Source organism: Lagopus muta, chromosome 1, assembly GCF_023343835.1.
Source record: "Lagopus muta isolate bLagMut1 chromosome 1, bLagMut1 primary, whole genome shotgun sequence".
NCBI classification, from domain to species: Eukaryota; Metazoa; Chordata; class Aves; order Galliformes; family Phasianidae; genus Lagopus; species Lagopus muta.
In genome coordinates this window covers 36,160,522-36,179,792 of record NC_064433.1, presented here as the reverse complement: position 1 = coordinate 36,179,792, position 19,271 = coordinate 36,160,522, and the positions used below count along the sequence as shown (strand labels likewise).

Sequence of the window (19,271 nt, the reverse complement as noted above, 5' to 3'; positions counted from 1 at the left end):
TATCTGGCTGTGACTGCTCATGTACAGTATGACTTCTTTACTTCTATCTGGGATATCTCTCTAACACTGTTCTGGGTCTGGTTGCTCCCTCTATGATGCAGCTGTCTTGTTTCTCTGTTTCATTACAGATGGTTCTTCCTTGCTGATTGTTGCTCCTCATGTTATCCTTGCTGCACTCTCTCCTCTGTTGATGTAGCTTTCCAGGGCTGATTCCTGCTGTCAGTTATTTCTGGTGTGGAAAGGCTGTCACGCTTTTTGCCTTGATTTAATAATTCTCAGATCCACTTGTGTGTTCAACAGCATATATTTCCCACTGCACTTGGGATACAACCACTTTTCCTGTCATTGTGGGAGGACACTCACTCACTTCCAGCTGCACTAGGAAAATATATCCACTCTCTGATGTGAACTGAGAGCCTTGAATCATCTACCACTATTGTTTGCTTATTAATGTGCTATCATGGCTTCTTGTTTATTTCTACATATTTGTGGCCTTAGTGGAAGATGACATGACATGCTTTTATGTGAAGGACTGCTATGATAGTGTTTGGCTTTCGAAAGAGGCAAGCACCACTGTCAACAGCATAAGTGGAAATACTGTGTGCTGCAGTGCCTGTTTCACTCTGCTAATGGGATTACCTGAATACCATATTTCAGGAGTTTAGTCATGAACCTTTTAACACATGCAACCACTGGGGACAAGAAAGTGGAAAAAGTATATTCAGCTCCAAGGCATTTAAATATCACAGTTTCAATGGTTACCTCTGAAATGTATAGGAAGAGTAATGACAGCTGAATGTCTAGCAGACACAGGCATTTTAATGGTTTCTAATTGATTTATGCCATATTGATGACAGTAAAGATAATGAAATGACAATGACAATCTATGACTGTCATTTCACTGCAGAAAAATGAGATGGGAGAAAATTTCACAATTTCAATTTCAGGTAGAAAATACAGAGAGAAAAGAGATCACATGACAACCTAAGGTCCCAGGGAATATCAGGTGGAGATTTTGAATAAAAATTAAAAGAGAGTGCAAAAAAAAAAAAAAAAAAAAAAAAAAAAAATGTTGAGAGGTTGGAGGTTGAGAAAAGATACTGCATGTAGTCCTAGACTTTTTAAAAATTAACATTTTAATAAACACAGTAGAAAAGACCTCACTAATGGTCCTGACCAAAAGTTTACTAGAGTCAAAAGCAAGAAATTTTCAAGAACTTGGTATTCTTCAGTAATTTAAAAAATAAGTCAGCAATTAACTAAAAAGCCATCCATGAAATACCAGCAATAAAATCCCTCGCTCAGGGCTCACAGTGTAAGGAGGGCTTTGAGGCACTGGAAAATATTTGAACAAACACCCGACAAGGTACATTTCAGATTTTATTAACATACTATTCGTCACAGTATTGACATTGGCAGAGATTAGAGAGCTAGAAGGATAGGCAAAAGTTCTAGCTATCTCATAAAAGAGTTCATTTCATCAACAAGCGAATTGATTTTAAGTGCAAATTGTGCATGCTTGCATACAAGATTACACAGAAATGAAACAAGAATGCAAGATCTACAAAACGTTAAGTTTGTTCTAACTTATTCTCAAAAGGAAACAGAAGCTTAGAGGAAAGTACAGAAACAGGGAAAAAAGCAGCTATGAAGTCACTGGTAAAGTTTCTTCTGATGAAAGACTGTATTCAAAACAAAAGGATGAATGGCTTGATAGAAAGGCAGATAACTTATTAGACAGCAAAAAAAAGAATTTATGGTTGAAAGTGTTTTAGTCTCCTCCCCTTAGAAAGCGCAAAAGTAAATTCTTTCATTGCCATTTCTCAGGTTGGATTGCTAGATCAGATAAACGAGTTAAAATTTACAGGTACAGGCCCTGATATGAACTCACTCAACATCACTCAGGGCTCTGGGAGAGCCAACCATCAGAGAAGCTGACTGGAAATGCTGACTTCATCCACTGAGCATGGCCACTGTTACAGTAAAAATGAACCCTTAAATAAACAGACAGATACAATGCGCAGATTGTACTCTAATTCACACAAAACACAGTGATGCTATTGGCATGTATAAAATAGCTAACAGTATACAGATGTGTCTTAGAATCCTATTTATCATTTCAATGTAAATAAAAAATTCTTTGTGTTTGTAAAACGTTCATATGATTAAAAGATTAGTGCTAAGTATTACAGAGTACTGTGTGATATTACTATTATCGTATTAATTAGAAAAAATCATTAGCTTGAGATATTAAGATACTATGTGAGATAAACCTTTGAATCAGCTGAGGTTCAGCTATCACCAGCAAACATGATTAAAATATTTAAACAATGAGAACACTTCAATAATCAAAAACCTGCTGTTTATTATCACTTAATTGACCAAGAATAATATTTTCAAAGGCAGCAAAAATTTTATTGAAAATGTTATTTGGGCTCTTGATCTACTCCAGTATTTTAGAATATTTTCCTAGGTATTTTATGTTCAAATATTACATTCTATGTCTATTAAGCATTTTTACACAGATGCTCTCATCTGTCCACCCCTAAAGGAATAAGAACCTCTAACAGAAGATGAACATCTTGAATTTGTTGTTGATGGGAATAACTGGCGACTGCAAGAGAGGATACACTCTCTTTTAGCCCTAAATATCTGCTAGATAAACTGGAAGCTCAGCAGGCAAGTCAGTGCTATGCTGCAGCTGTCTTGTTTCAGTCTGATGCTAGGCAGCTAATGGTGCAGAAGGAAAATATTATCCAGTACAAGGGTAACAGTCAAAAGACTTATTGTCTGGAGCAGAGAGTTCCAGTACAACCTTCCTAGTGGAAAGCTGCAGGAAACGACATCTGCATCAGGCATCAAGCACATTTCATGAAATTAAAGCACAGTACTGGACACCACACCACAAAGCAGAGAATAATGTGGTGTGATGGAAACCTCCAGTTTTTGGGTCAGCAAAAACAGCAAGCCCTATCATGAAGAAGGTGGAATTACACATTACTCCCACTCTTCCATGGAAGTCCCAAAGTTGGTTGAATCATTCCTATCACTAAAATGCAATTTGAAATTGCCTGAATTAATACATATTCCTTCTCCACAACAGAATTACGTTCCTCTGCTCTTGCTCTTCTGCAATGACCTGAGTTTTCATTGGTTGATAGAAAAAAACATCTCATACATCAAAAAAAAAAAAAGAAAAGAAAAGAAAAAAATATTAAATTCAGTACTTAAGAAATCTTCTTGAGAGTTTCAAAAGGGTAAAGACTATGTATTCTTTTGCTTTTAAAGCATTTAACACTTTTCAGACACTGCCACAAAATGAATAGTAATTAAAAGAACATTAACACTGTTATGTTGAATGTCATGGGATAAAATTACTGTAGTGACATGCCATAGTATATCACAAACATATTCCACACAAATTAAAGTTTACCACCTAGTAACAATTATGAATATATTGACCATTTGTTCTACAGACAGAATATAATCTTCTAATAGTAGTGACAAATCTCATAGAAATAGATAAGTTTAATTAGTCCCACCTTTTTATATGCAATCCAGTCAAACACCCTGTCAATGTCTGTGGCTTGCTGCACCTGCTGGGATACTGGATGCGAACTGGTCAAACCGTCTAGCAACATCACTTCATGTAGAACATCTGTCAGAAATCTCTGCTTTTCCTGAAATACAGCATAAGCAATAGTATCACATACACATTTACAATAATGTAGAAATGATGCATGGTTACCAGAGGCAGCCTCTATATGACAGTTAACTAAAATGTGACCTTCTGGTCTGAATGTAAGCCACTATCACATCTTAAAATCTTGAACAGTTCTACAGAACAGACAGGAACTAACTCTAGCATCAGAGACCCCTCTGACTTGAGATCATTTGCTGAAATAAGTTAGTTGAAATATTACAGACTATTACAGAGTCAAAATGTATCTACATTAGAGACATTAATTTAGCTACATTATACTGTAGACTGCAATTCTGATTACCATAACTATTCACTCCCAGTTACTCAGGCTGGAGACAAAAGAGAAAGTGGCATAGTCTTCAATCACAAAAACTTATGTATGGTACAGATTAGCACTCAATGAGCTCCTTGCATACACGGGTACAAACGCTTTTGACAAAGATGACTAACACAATCATTATTGTTTTATTGTGTAGATCAAAGGCATAGTAAGGCTTAAGTCACTTGACTCTTAGAATCAAATTCATAGAGCAGGTCAACATGGGATAGAATGATGAACAGAGCCCAAAGTGTCACAGCAAATATGTGCATCATCTTTCTTAAATCCTGTACAGAAATCATTTCTTCACATGAGCTCATTTGCTCTAAAAACATTATCTCCATTATTTCATAATTTCTGTGCAGAGAAAACCACTATTATGTCTGTTTACGAGTGAGACTACCACTACATGTAGAAGTCAAATGACATAGTCAAAGTCACAGCTTCATCAGAGGCAGGTGCAAACCCAAACAATATCTAACATACTACTAATTTATTCCTATATCCTCTATAAATATGGATTGCAGAGGTATGTCAAAACTGCTGCATATTTACTCTGGCAGCAACATTAATTAAATGTTCAGATATACTCTATGAACTGTGGCGCATTCACTCTTAGAGTACAAGTAGGTATGACTTTTTCAGTTGAGAAATGACATACTGTAAAATGTCCTCATATTGCATTCATATAGATGTATCTACTCCAACATGCTGTGTCAGGAAAGAAGAGCTTCATTTCCTTGGTTTTCAAGTCACAAATAAATGCAAAGAGTGAATTAAAAATTATGGAAGATTTTTTTCCCCCTGAAATGACATATCTCAAACTTTCTGTAAGTACAAGATTTCCTGCATTAATGCTCCTCTAGTGCCATAGCGTACTCTAGAGAGTGATGCATTTTCTTTTCCAAAAGCTATTTTGATGTCCATAGATAAACTAGTCACACAATTATGTAATAAATTCTATATTTAATTTCTTGGGTGGTAAGGTTTTGGTATCAATGTGTTAATCTAAATCATATTTATAAGAAGCTGAAGAGCTGTTTCAATGCTGATCCATCTGGAAATAAACCTCGATGTTAAAATTCATTAGAGCACAAGAAATGTACCTTGAGTTGATTGTATATTCAGGCAATTAAAAACATTGGATGCAGGGAAGCCAATTACCCAACACACATTTAGTGTTCTCAGCTGGCTGCATGAGGTAAGGTTTGTGAAGGGAAAAGTAATGTCTTGTTCATATTATTGTTCGTTACCAAATTTTCTCAGGCATGCACAGTTAGTAACTGTCCTTTTTTATGGGAAAACAAGAAGCATAGGGAAACAAGTATTATGACAGTCCCACTCAGGGGAAAACTACTGAGGTAGAAAGGATTGCAGATGCTTTGGTTATATCTCAGTCACGTTCTCTATTAGTAGAAGAAAATCTATTTCATCAGAAGTATGATATGCAACTCATACAGGTATAAACACACATAGGTATAGATCCGCCTCCAAAATTCTTGTCTGAATATCACAGCTAATGAAAAGGTGTGGGAGTGGATTGTTACTGTTCAAAATTTACTCTTTCTCAATATCAAATATCAAAAGGATATTGTTAATTACACGGGAAGACTTAAAGTATAGAAAACAGAATCAAGAAAATGAACATCATAAAATGAAGCTATAAAGAATATAAAAAATATTCAAAAACAAAGGCTATACTTTGGTTTTCTGTAGTGTCATGTTTTGTTTTGTTTTGTTTTGTCTTTTCCTTATGTTAGCCTTTGAAGAGCAGGAAAGGAGCATTTTAGATTCATCACAGTTCACTCGAGTTACCATATCTGGAAAGTTTTCATTAAAATTTATGGTAGACCATAACACTGACATACAACAAGAATATCTACTATGTCTTCAAACACATTCGCATGCATTTTAGAGAGAATTAAGGTGGCTTTTGAGCTATAAAACTGATTTCTGTAAAACAAAAGAATTTGCAAAGTATTCCCACCTTTTCCCTTCAAAATACAGTCTCTGAGAGTAGATTTCAAAACAAGACTCTGGTATCTGCAGAACTCTAGGGAGATACTGAGAGAAGAATTTCCCAGTTGAGAGCAGGCATTCAGCGTGAAGAGACAACAGAAAACTGAATTGCAAAAAGAAACTAAAACCACCTTAATTATTTTGTTAAAGAAGCAACCATTTCAGCTATTAGAGTCATAGCTGAACATTAAGGGGAAAAGGGCAACACATGTGACCAAATTGCTTATAATGACAGAAGAGGGGCCTTTTATTCCCTAGTTATTTTACCTGATGCAGTACACTGGAATTGATCTGATTTAGCATGATATCTACCGGACTAAAGAAACACATAGCAGAGAAAAGAAAATCAATTTTGGAATGCATTTAATGAGGCCACTGAGCTGTCAAACTGGTAGGTGACAGCTTCGCAGCTAACATGAAACAATTACAAAATGTTGTTGAAGATCGCTCTCCTCCAAGGGAGTTCAGCTGCAAGAGAAAAGCCAAAGACTGTGATTCACCTGTAAAGAAAAGGAGGCTTCAGATAAGTCTCTGGGTTTTGCCTGGAAACTGTTAGTAGGTGTATATAAGCGCAAGGCAGTGCACTGAGCAAGAGCTGGTATGATGACAGCAGAAGCCTACTCTGAAATAAGACTGAAATAAGGGCAGAAATGCTTCCACTCAAACCTATGCCTTTCTTTAAAGGCAAGCAGGAAGTTACTCCATTTCTTATCTTCCTACTACCCACTTGGCATCCAGCCTCTTTTTTTCTTCTCCTTAGCACCACCCTGGATCTGAGGGTAGTCAAGTCTGGAAGTCCAGGCCCTCTTGCATTAAGAAAGATATGCTATTACTTTCTGTTGCTTTCCTTCTTGTACTTCCAGATGAAGAGACTGAAGTATTTTTATCAGGTTAGCATATCTTTTGAACATTTACATGTTCAGATTATTGCCCAAACACCAGTGGTCAGTAGATTCACATACGTGTCTCTTCACAGCAATTACTTGTACTCTTGGCTGGTAAGACTTTCTTTTTTGGTACATGGTCATCTTGAAATGCCTAGTCCTTCTCTGAGCTTTCCCTTCCTTAGCCAACTTTTAAACAATATAAATATTCACTGCTATGGGTGAAAATGATATGGATAACAGGGTCAGAAACTGTAGCTGTAGCAATTCTTTCACACAATGGAAATAATCTATAGATTTTTAAATGTGGATCTATAAATCATTCCATAGCAATAAGAACGAGGAATAAGAAACCGGCTACCCTCCAACATGCTGACCACCATTCAAGCAGTCTATCTCTAAATTGAAAGAATAACTTGTGAAATAACATTTTTTTACACAAAAGACTCTACCTTCAAGAGCCAATAAAAATGTAATAAGATAACAATGACGTAATGGAAATAGACTGAGATACCATATTGAGACATAATGTGCAAGTTAGATAGCATGACAACAATGTAATACTTTTTAGCCACTAAAAATTAATATGAAGTAGCAGGGAAAATAATTAAAATGAAAAAATGAAAAAAGAAAAAAGAAAAAAAAAAAAGAAAGAAAAAAAAAACATCCAAGCATGAAACAAAAGGAATAACACAATAAGAGCCAAAACTGATAATTAGTACGCAGAAGAGATCAAAGGCCTCAATATTAAAGGCACTGCTTTCTTCTGGGACTGCCATTCAAATGGTTCATGGACTGAGAAATCTACATGAATAAAGCTTAATATTGGTGAGCAAACTGCAAATGATTTCCCTGACAAACCTGCTGGAAATATCTTATCCAAATTTTACTAGCCATCAGCAATACAAAGGAGATGAGTGATCTCTCATGCCTGACAAAAATCAGCATTTGCAATATGTGGTACTTCAGTTTATAGGGAAAGCACACCCCAGGGAAAAAGAAATAGGGGCAAATTTTGAAAGCAATCAAGGAATTCTAGCATACACAATACCAGGAAGTTGCAGTTCAAACACAGTACATTTTCAGGTGAAACTTAACAAACTGCAAGGGAATATAATCTGTGAGGAAACCACAGGTTCAAAAAAATAAAAATACCTTAAGGAAAGGAAAAATCCAATGGGAGCCAAAATAAAGTCCTTCCTGTCTATATATTTAAAAATACTACATTGTCATAGTGTGGGATGTCTCCTGAGTACTCGCAAATGAACACAGTATTTTTCTCTCTTTCTCCTCCCAACTGTATTTTGAGAAGATTACAGACAACTTTTTTAATTTATATCTCTGCATGTGTGCCTCAATTATGTGCATAGTTTGTTGAAGGAGGCCTGCAGCAGATTCTACTTTTATCAACTATGAATATGTCACGATTCCCATGTCTACCTCCATAACTCTCTTATATCAGGAAAGAGAATTTGAAATGTATATTCTCTTGAATGAAATGCCAAACCAGATAAACCATGACCCCCCCAGGTGATATAACAGGTGATATATTTATAGTATACTATTTGTAGCATAAATAGCATATATATCACCTAGGAGTTATTGTGAAATTTCACCATCTACTTCAACTGCGGTTTCCTGTCACCGCTCTGTTTTTCAAGTGTAACTTTCATTTGGTTGTATACCAGACTCATTTTGCCAAATATGGACCTACAGAAACAAAGGACACATTACAAAACAGTAAACATTATGAAAGGAAACATCCTCTACCTCCCCAAAATGCTTCAAGGAAAACTAATTTTACTCTTTCACTCAGAGAATCTGCTTTGCTATCTTGTATGCAATTGCCTTCAAAGAAATAAGAGTTGAACAAAAATAAGAGATTAACACAGATCTACATTATCTTCATATATTTGACCCCAAAACATTTTTAGAAGTTTGGCAACAAGGTACAAAGTTTGTCTTCCAATGCATCCACTGTATAGAAAAATCTTCTCACCCTTAAGAAGCAGTAAATATTATCTAAATAAAGTCACTTTGAGATATGTTTGGTACACTGAGGCAACTTCCAGCTACAACTGGAAAATGCAATTACTATCTAGAGTATTTTTCAGGTGCTCTAACATTTGCATGCCTAGATTCTACCATCCTGAAAGCAATGAGGCTCAGCGAGCTGAGCTTTGAAGGCACCAAATATGTTTTGCAGAAACTTCAAAAATTATTTATCAGTTTATGTTTCAAGTAACTGCATGTTGCACACAATTTTAAAACTAATAAGTAGCACATTCGCAATACATGAAAATACAAAAAGCAGTCTTTCAGTAAGGAAGCCTCTCATTATACTTCTAATTGCTTATCCGCTGAACTTCCCACCTATATTTCCTGAAGTGTGTATCTTTCTTTCACTAGGGTTGCCCTAAATTGAGTCCATGCCTTGGTCTTCCTCCTATATGGAAGTCAAAAGTTGTCATAAATATTCTTTCTCAAATTTGATGACAAATTGCTTTAAAAAAAATCAAAATTATGTGAAATTCAGCAAGTTTAATGAAGTTTCTTTCTGAAATATTAATATAAACCCTGAACTCAGAAGAATGAAAATCATATGACTGAAAAGCTTTCATAATAATGCAATTTCAACTGCTTTCTCAAGATGAGCCTATGATGACATGAAAAAAGAAGAGGCATTGACATTCTCCAAACCTGTACTCAACCTCTTGAATAAATGTTTCATCTAAATGTTGATACTCATTTGTCTGATCTCTAAACATTAAGAGTTTAAGTATTTAAAACCAAGAATTCCAACTAATGCACCTTGCCAGAGCATATAAAGTGCAATATAAGTCAAAGCACATTAAAGATAAGCATGTGTTTAATGGCAATATTCACTTCTATTACTTCAATCCTGTCAATAAGAAGGATAGGAAATTAGGATCGTTAATCAAGGATCTGGGCAGAGTGTTCCACAATGTTCAAAGTACTTAATGTAATGAAGTTTAGTTAAACCACTTTCTATTAACTTTCCAGGCACAGATAATTTCTTGCATTTTAAAAACAGAAATGTTGATATGTAACATCATTATTATTTTCAGCTGCCTGTAGTAATAACAGATCCACCCAGAGTATGGAACCTCAGAGTGTGAACAAAGTACAATTCACTTTAAGAAAGGTGAAGGATGTCCTTCCAGACAGACACAAAAAATTTTACTGCAAATATTTTAATCACAGCTGTTGAATACTAAGAAAATCTTTGACAAACACAACCTTCCATGCCTGTAAAAATAGTAAGCACACAAGCAAGTGGGAGATCTTATCCCAGAATTTTAACTGACAAAAAAGGCAGGGGATTCAAAGCAATCACAGATGTACCACACCTTGACATATCCAATAAAGTTTTCACCAAAGCCAACTTTCATTTAATAAAAAAAAAACAAAGGGGGAGAAGGCAGTGAGGCTCTGTGAAGTGCTTTCTCAGCATCAAACAAGGTACTGACTGCTAGAGTATTTGACACTCATTTAATGGATGAAAGGGAAAATTACATGTCAGTAATTCCTGCTGTCATAGTCCTCAATACCTAACCCTGTGCCAGAGACTTTCAAGGACAAACATGATGGTTCCTTCCACTTGTAAATAAGGAGGAAAAAGATCAATCAATAAATTCATGGATCTGAAAGTCTGTGTTGAATTCCTTCTTTTACACAACCCTATACAAAGGAGTTCAAGATAACACCTAAAACAAGCAGAGAGAAAGAAGGAATATATAGTTGCTGTTGGACTTCTGAAAGGAATAAGGTGGATGAGAAATGACAGGGCTATGAAGAGCAAATTAGCAGTACATACTTTTTAATTTCAATTTTCTCCTTTCTGTGATCCTAAAAAAAAACCAGAAACAACTTTCACAAAGGGAGGATTTCCTTTATTGTACCAGTCAGAGGATCTCACACCTCAAGAAATTATATTTTGCTGCTGCTGCTTTTCATGGCATGAAGAGATAACCAAAACGTTATATGGTATGCTCTAATATAGAAACCTGATCTCTGAATTTCAAAGTCATGAAACAGTGACAGTCAAGGCACTTGCATACATATGGTTAATTGGAGTACACATGATTAAGCAATATTCTCTGATCTTTGGGGAAAACTGCTTGCAGCACAAAACACTTAATTTGGGGTGCAGGCAAGGTAAAAGCCTGAAACGGGAAGACTATTGTAAATGTCTAATGAGTAGCCAGTCGCGATATAGATCTTAGAAAATCAAAGGTAGCTTCACCTTCGAGAAGTAAAAAATAACATGCAGGGCCTTAAGTTCTAGCTGAGGGAACTAAGTGAGACTTTCACTTTGACCTGAATTAACTTCAATTTTAATTTTAAAAGGATGTTAAAAAACCAAGGGTGAGATCATTAAAGCTCACCTTCCTGTTTTGAAACTAGAAAAACTTTGTCCATTTCTTCAGGAGAGTTCTGATGAACCTTACATTAACTGCAACAGATAACAGAAGCCTCTGTCAGAATGACTCTTCTCATTCTGTTCTTGAAGCTGTTTATCCAAATTTCAACATAGCATAAGAATGAATAGAGTTTATTAAAAATTGGACTTCCTTTCTCATTAAGTTTACACATCCCAGTGAACTGTGTAAATGCCTTGTGCACAACAAGAAACTAAACTTTCTGGAAGACTCAATAAGGTGTAATAGTTCATGTTTCGTGGCATTTTCGGTAATCCTGATATCTAATCATCTATCCTCTGGTAAAAGAAGAGTTAATAAAACAACTGAGGGAAAACTGATGAGATAAAAAAAAATTAGAAGAGGAAGAAATGTTTAAGCAAGCTAAAGAATGTAGAGAAGAAATTGATACCAAATCTATGAATTCCACATGAAATGCACGCTGCAAAAAATACACAAGTAGCAGCAAAATATTAGGAGCTTATGTCATTTCAACAGTAAAAGCTAGTAAATCTTCTACAATTCAGACAGGAAGCTGCAGATATTTGTTTCAGATGTACCCATACTGTCCAGGTTTCTAAACAAAAGCCCTTTTCCAGGAATCTACTTGCAGTCTTCAGTGAAAATATGATAAATATTCTTTAATAAACTGAAATGAAACTCAATTTGACATTTTAGTTCATGGACTTCTTAAAGATTTAAGTTCCAAGAGTAAAATTTCAAAACTGCAAGACAAAGAAATGAACTAACTTTTCCCATTCTTTAGAAAGAAGGAGAATTTCGGCATAGCACACTCCATTTTCTTGAAGCAAAGAGCTCTATGATCATATACCACAGTATCTTTTATTTTTATTTCACAATAACTGCTGACAAAACACCAACGAGAATGTTGTAATATATTCCTCTTTAACCAACATTGTAGAAAATAAGATTTGTAGTTCTTGATTTTACTATTGATCCATGAAGCTTGTATCCTTCATTTTTGAAAAAAAATCTAAGTTGTTTGGAACAACTTTTCATTTTATAAAGGCTCATTTTTTGTTTGTCCAACTTAATAAATGTCTCTATGATCTAAACAGGAAATGCTCTTTTATATCAATTACGACGATATCCAGCAAGCCAAATTCCAGTTACTTTTGTTTCCTCTTCTTACAATCTGTTTAAGGCTGAAGGGTCAGAATATTGATTTCTACAGTAGTCTACAACAGAATGCAGCATGCTTAAATGTTTAACTCAACAAGTGTTTCATCTTACAACCATTTTTCTAAGAATTTCTAATTAATATTAACCGAATGTTTATGAAAAGTTTATTTCTACCTTCTTTTTAATATGGGGGAAAAAAACCTGACAGAACAGTATTTTTCCAGACACAGACATACTACTTCAGCTAATTCTAATTTATGCAGCATGTGTCTGATTTCCAAGCTTAACACTCATACCTTGTTCAATCCATTTGTTTTGCCTGTATTCTGCTAAGATATGAGGAGTTCACATGATGGGCATGTCATTTGCATAACACTGAATATTATATTCATTCCACAGAAATCTCAAGCAAGCATTCTATATTCCAAATGACTTCTAAAACAAAGTTATTCCACATTTGTTGAACTGATTATGTGAAGAACAAATGATGGATGATTTGAAGATAAAATTCAGTGTATAAACATTGTCATCTACAGCATTTCACTATGCTAATATCATAAAAGACTGCCAGATTCTATTGCATTCATAATTAGAATGATTACATTGTAATTCAGGATGTGTTTTTCATAAAGATTAAGAGAATGAGTTTTAATACAACCAAAGCCACGTATACCAAGTTTACCTATACAAGACAGATGTCAGTTCAGATGAGGATTTGTTTTTCTACTTCAATTATAAATTTTGCTACTGCAATTATAAATCTAAACTTACACCTACAACAAAATATTAAAATACTACAAAGAATTTGAACTGCACAAGAAGCATACGTAAACAAGATTACCCATACAACAATAAGGGTAGACTTGGAGAGAAAAGAACAGAATACTCTAAGAAAATATTTTCAAGTTCACAGTATGTTTTAATCAAACATATCTTTTACATTTTTTATCTGGATTAAATTCAATGTTCTGTCTATTTTCATAGACGGTCCATGTTAAATCATAACAGCTGTAATCCAAAATGTTTTTCAGCAAAGAGACAGTAGTTATTTTAATACTGGGTTATGATAGACATGACCTTACTTCTTTTGTAATAAATTGCAGATTACACTTTTGGAATGCTTTCAAATTATTTCACACCTTGTGAGTTTGCTTTATTAGACATCTGATACTTTCATGCATCATTTCTTATTTTTCAGCAGTCCCCGTCTATAGCAGAAGCAGGAGTATACCAGGAAAAAAACCTTGCTGCGGAGTTTCAGTATAAATGAAATAAAACAAACTTACCATATTCCATCCTGGGTAGAGGTAGTCTGTCCCAATAAATTCAAAATAGTGAGCAAAACCCTCTTTCAACCACACATCCTCCCACCAAACTGGAGTCACGAGGTCACCAAACCACTGCAAAGGAAGTTTACATAAAAAAAAAAACAAAAACAAAAACAAAAAAACTTTTAGAAAATCGTGCTTGCATATATCACGTTATAGAGAGCAGATTCTTCACAAGTTTCAATAAAAGCAGTAGCTTATAGCATTCAGAGGACAAGCAGATTTTTTTCATATACTATTGAATTAAGCCTTTTTACAGGATGCACATAAATTACTTAAATAAAATATTAGAAAAGAACTAGTATGCATGGCATTGCTTTACTTATCTAAAGTAGATGCTCACCTCTTTTTAAGGAAGTAACCAATACAACAAGAGAAAAATGTGAAACCAGCTTATTTGAGCTAGGAACACATGGAAACTTCACTATGTATCGCGTGAATATTTAAGAACTGGAAACATAAGCTCTCTCTCTATTCTAGGCCTATATTTCAGCATTTCTTCCTCTGTCAGGTCTGCCTGTTAAGATTTATAACAATACTGACATTCATTGGCCCCTTTCCTAAGGAAAGCTGTTTCATGTAACCCCCCCTGTGAGTAAGCCTCAGCACTCTCAAAACAGGGAGTTGATCTGGGTTGTAGCCACAAACCTATCATGGCAGAGGACATGTAGATGCCACAAGGATTTTAGCCAAAGATAGGATGATCGCCAGAAAAGGAATGGGGACAAACAAATACAAGAAATCGGGCTTCATCAATTCTACTGCTCACGAATCGCGCCATATAAATGATTGTAATGACTCTGGGCAACCTGGGAATATCTTAACATAAGTGACAAGAGCAGAAACACACGCATTATTACAGAAAGTTATTTCACAGTCTCTGTAAAATCCTTTGCCAAAAAACAAACTTTGGCTCCTGGAAACAAACTTATTTTTAATGTGCTCAGAAGAGAGTCATTAATAATCAACAGGGATAATTTTCAGCTTTTGTATACTTTTAAACTGATAGTAAACAGAAAGGGAGCAAATAAGTATTCCAGAGGGAGGCAACACACACGGACAGGTGCTGCTGCTGACACAAGTGAGAGAAGAAAATGAAGGAACATGGGGTTGGCCAAGTAAGCAGTTTCTTTTTAGGATGATTGGCATATCTGAAGGCTTTGTCCAGCATCTCAATGAAAGATCTTGCTTCTGTGCACGTCTTTGTTGAGGGAGAATAGCGCACGGGGAGGATCAATGCCATGACTACGATCCTTCATGAAATGAACACAGGAGCTCCAAAGAACAGATGACAGAAACAGAGATTAACAGATTGCCCCACAGTGTTCAGTAAATAGGATTTGAAAGAAAAATGAAGCAAAATGCGAAATTGAACATTAGCGGCAATGAACTGAAGAATTTCAGGGTAAAAGATGGGGTTGACAAAAGTCTTATTCACATGCTAAGTGAAACAAACTTACTGGATAGTTGAACATAACATAGCTAAGAGTTATTAAATTAACTCTCTACGGGACCAACAGAGATAAAGATTGATCTTAAGAATATTTATCTGAAAAGGTAAAGAACTACTGAAAATCTTTTTATGTATATAATGCACAATTTTAAAAATTAGAGTAATACGTTACCAAAGTAGTACAAAAATTATACTTATTCTAGAATATGTTAACTAAATTATTTCTAACGCTAAAAAGGTTAAACACAGCATCGCAGTGCTTATGTCTTGAATTACAAGACTGCTGAACAGATTAGCAACCAGTAACAGTCAGAGTATACTACAACTACTCAGAAAGAGGTTTAAACAGTAAAACTTATCAAATTTGTAATATATATTCTTGCAACTCAAAAGAATTTGTAAAATTATTTGTTAAAGTAGAACAGTGAAATACTTTAAAGTTAGATTAAAAAAAAAAAAAAAGACTTAAGAAGGATAAGATTTATCATCTTAGCTGAGAAGTGGAAAATATGAATTTTGCTGCATTCCCAATATTTGTTGTCAGAATCAATATTTCATTTATTCCTCTAGGAGATTAATGTGCTTATTTAGTAATGACAAAATTAAAAGTTTTCATTGTCATTTAATCATCCAGGAAGAAAACTATTTAACAGGAATTAAAACAGCATATAATATCAGTATGAAACCATCAGGAATTTGCCTAACTAGTCTTGAATATCATAGAGAATATTACTGTTAGAGAAAGCAGTCCCAGAGAATGCAATTAATGAAGATCAATATTCAAGAAGAATTGTACGATTATCATTATAGGTGTTACATGTCTGAAAGGGAAACATTAAGTGAAGCATTTCATTTAAGTGATTGCTCATGTATTTATTTATTTGTGTGTTTGAAGAGGGATGCTATTTGCCCTTAGTGACAATGTTATTTTTTTTTTCCATTTTCGGAAAGAAAAACGAATTGAAATACATTGGTTACATAAATTGCTTGTTTCCCTCAGTTATTTGTGTTCATCCTGACACAAAAGGCACTTACCTTCATTACAGACACACTGAAAAGGTACTCCTTCCCATGCACTTTTCTTACAGATTATTAAAAACAAAAAAACAAAAAAAAAAAAAACAGTGGCTTAGGGTTTTTTAATTTTCCTTCTGCATTCATGCATGTTTAACTGAAGTTTTGTGCTCAGGGGGGAGAACTAACAAAAAATTATGGTGATTAAATTCAAACAACTTTTTCTTCAAAGGCTGTAAGTGGGGTTGATCTGTGATATGCAAATAAAATGGATTGCTAATTTAACAGAATTATTTTAATAAATTATGGTAATTATTTTGAGCTATTAACTTAAGATGCTATAAATATGTGTGTATTGACTAATATATCATTTGTGTTCTGGGGCTCGGAGGGAAAGCTTTAATGCAGAAACACTCCACCTTCTGCCAATTATTAATTTTCTTTTAAATACTTGAAGTGTTCTAAAACATTCAAGCTGTAATATCAAGCACTAGAAGCCTAAAAATGATGAAACTAATGCTAGCTGCATTAAATACGTCCTTCCTAAAACTTGTATCTAAAATAAGAATCTAGTCAAGCATTACAAAGTCACCTGTGAAGAAATCAGGCATAAAATTCTCTCTTGAATTCTTTGCACGTGTACTTTGAGGACCACAGAATTTCTTTGTAATTCTGCAATGATGCCTCTGTGTTCTAAAAACTGCAGTTCACGACCAAATGCATATAAAATGCTCAATTGGTTTAGGAATTCCAATCTTGAACAGTCACATCTAGTTTACAATCCCAATTCTTAATTTTATCAATTTATTTGAATCTCAGGTATATCATTTGCTGTGTTACTGTAAGGGACAAAGGCATCATATGGCACAGTTCCATACTGTACTAAGATATGCTGTGTATGTATTCAAGTAGACTTTAAAATCAAGGAGTACTATGTGATGAAACAGGGCAACGATATAGTTCTTCTTTAATAACAAAAAGAAAAACAAACAAACAAACAAACATATTTTAGGGCAGTTCCCTTTCATCTTATTGGAAATCTTCAAAATTACATTAAATATAAAGTAAAGCTGTAGATATGGAATCTACTTTTGGCAATCTCAGTAGAGATTTTCATTAGTCCTTGTTTTTCAATGTATAAAAATCAGTGAAGAGATATTCTTGAACCACCACAGTTTAGAAGACTAGACTATGAACAAGAGAATAAAAAATACATTGAATAATTAACAATTAAATAGCAGAGGCAAGAGATCTTGGACCCAATCTGACCTCAGTTCAACATAGAGCAAAGATACTATCATTTATGCTCCTGACCTACATGAGCCAGAGTTATAGTTTCCTTGAGGAAACTGCAGCAGAAAACTGGTTACAGAATAAATAATACTGTCTTGGCAATATCAGTGTTTTGTGTTATGTATTTTTGGAGGGCTTCTGTCTTTAAATTTTATTTGCAGTTGAATGATCTGTATTCTATGTGACTCAATTCTGCATTTAAAAAGTAGAGTATTAACTATTGTATCAATTTGCCCACTAAGCCGAGCAAGGCCTTGATATGTATAACACTAAAACAAAAACTGCAGCAACAAGAATGAAGGAAGATACTTCTGATTAAGTGAACAGTCCTGGAGTAGAATGAGAACAGACACCAAATAAGTTTCTCATTCGCACTTTTAAGGCCACTTAAGAGCACACAGCTACCATAAAATAAATTCACATATAGTCTTCTCCAACTTTGATATTGTCTGAAGTTCCCAAAATAATAAATTGACAGAGAGGTTCAATGAGAATCAGTTCCAATGAGAATCAAACAAATAAACTTTGCAAGCTATTGATGTTATAATTGCTCACATATTACATATAAACTGCTTTGGAAGGAGAGGAAATTATTTCAGCAGCGAAAAAAATAACTGGAAGCAATGAAATGACTTCAGAAAAAGGAAGACTTGAGCAGAATGCAAAGAAAAAGTTATCAATTGTTGGATTTAAAGAGTTACAGAAAAGGTTCTGAAGGAGACTGCAAAAAACCCTGTACTCAGGAACACTGAACCCCACACTAGAAAAAACCCACTATGTGGCAGAACGTAATACTAACCAGAGTTGGAATTTGGTGATCTAATATGTGTTTTCCACATCTTAATCCTCAGGCACCATGATTTTTCTAGCTGAACAGTGTGCTACTCTACTGTACAACACAATAAAGAGCATACAACAAAATAAGATGATCACACTGAGAACAAACCAGCAATAACTTTCAATTAAAATGTCATGTTTTAGCTGAGGATTTAATATTCATCTACAGATTTAATGTGAAACATGAATACGAACCAAGCATTATTATTTCCAGGTTCATCTACCGTAACTCTATTATGAAGGCTCCCTTTTATATGGTACTTATATTTGCTGAAAGTGTTAAGAATATGCATTGCATTTTAAAGAATACTGTGTAAAGTCACAGATGTAAGCCATGCTGATTACACAGTTGGATTTTAACCTGAGGGCTATGATTATGCCTGTTATGAGTATAAGAAAGGGTTTCCTGGCCCTCAAGCACATTTCTTCAATAACATTTGCATTCCACTCAATATTACTAAACAGTCATAATGTGTTTAGTTGGAGATAAGATGGAAGAAATATGAAACAAATTGTAATATGGATTTATTACAAAGTTTTTTTGTTGATAAAAATGTTTTTGTACATATAAAGACTCGATTGTCCACCATGAGTGAACAGAGGGTTAATACCAAACTTAAAAAAGGAAAAGAGAAGTGCATGTGTATATGAGAGGAGACGAGTAAGACTATCAAGTTGATTTCAGCCAAAGCATTTTTTGACATGAATGTGCAACTCAGTATGAATCTGCTATGGTTCTGCAATAAATTCTTTTCTACCGTTATCAATGCGTATAATCTTCTGAACAACACACAAAAAACATATGTTAAAATCATACAGAAGATAAGCAAGTTCTT

General features: G+C 34.5%; 1 protein-coding gene across 1 annotated transcript in view; it reads right to left on the bottom strand.

The window, feature by feature from the left end:
* The window catches only part of TRHDE (thyrotropin releasing hormone degrading enzyme), a 214,923-nt gene that overhangs the window by 109,279 nt on the left and 86,373 nt on the right, over nt 1-19,271 (bottom strand). Inside the window, exons 5-6 of the mRNA XM_048941084.1 lie at nt 13,797-13,910; nt 3,543-3,680 (exon numbers count right to left, since the gene is read on the bottom strand). Of these exons, the coding sequence (XP_048797041.1) occupies nt 3,543-3,680; nt 13,797-13,910 (252 nt within the window). The remainder of the gene's footprint in view (nt 1-3,542; nt 3,681-13,796; nt 13,911-19,271) is intronic.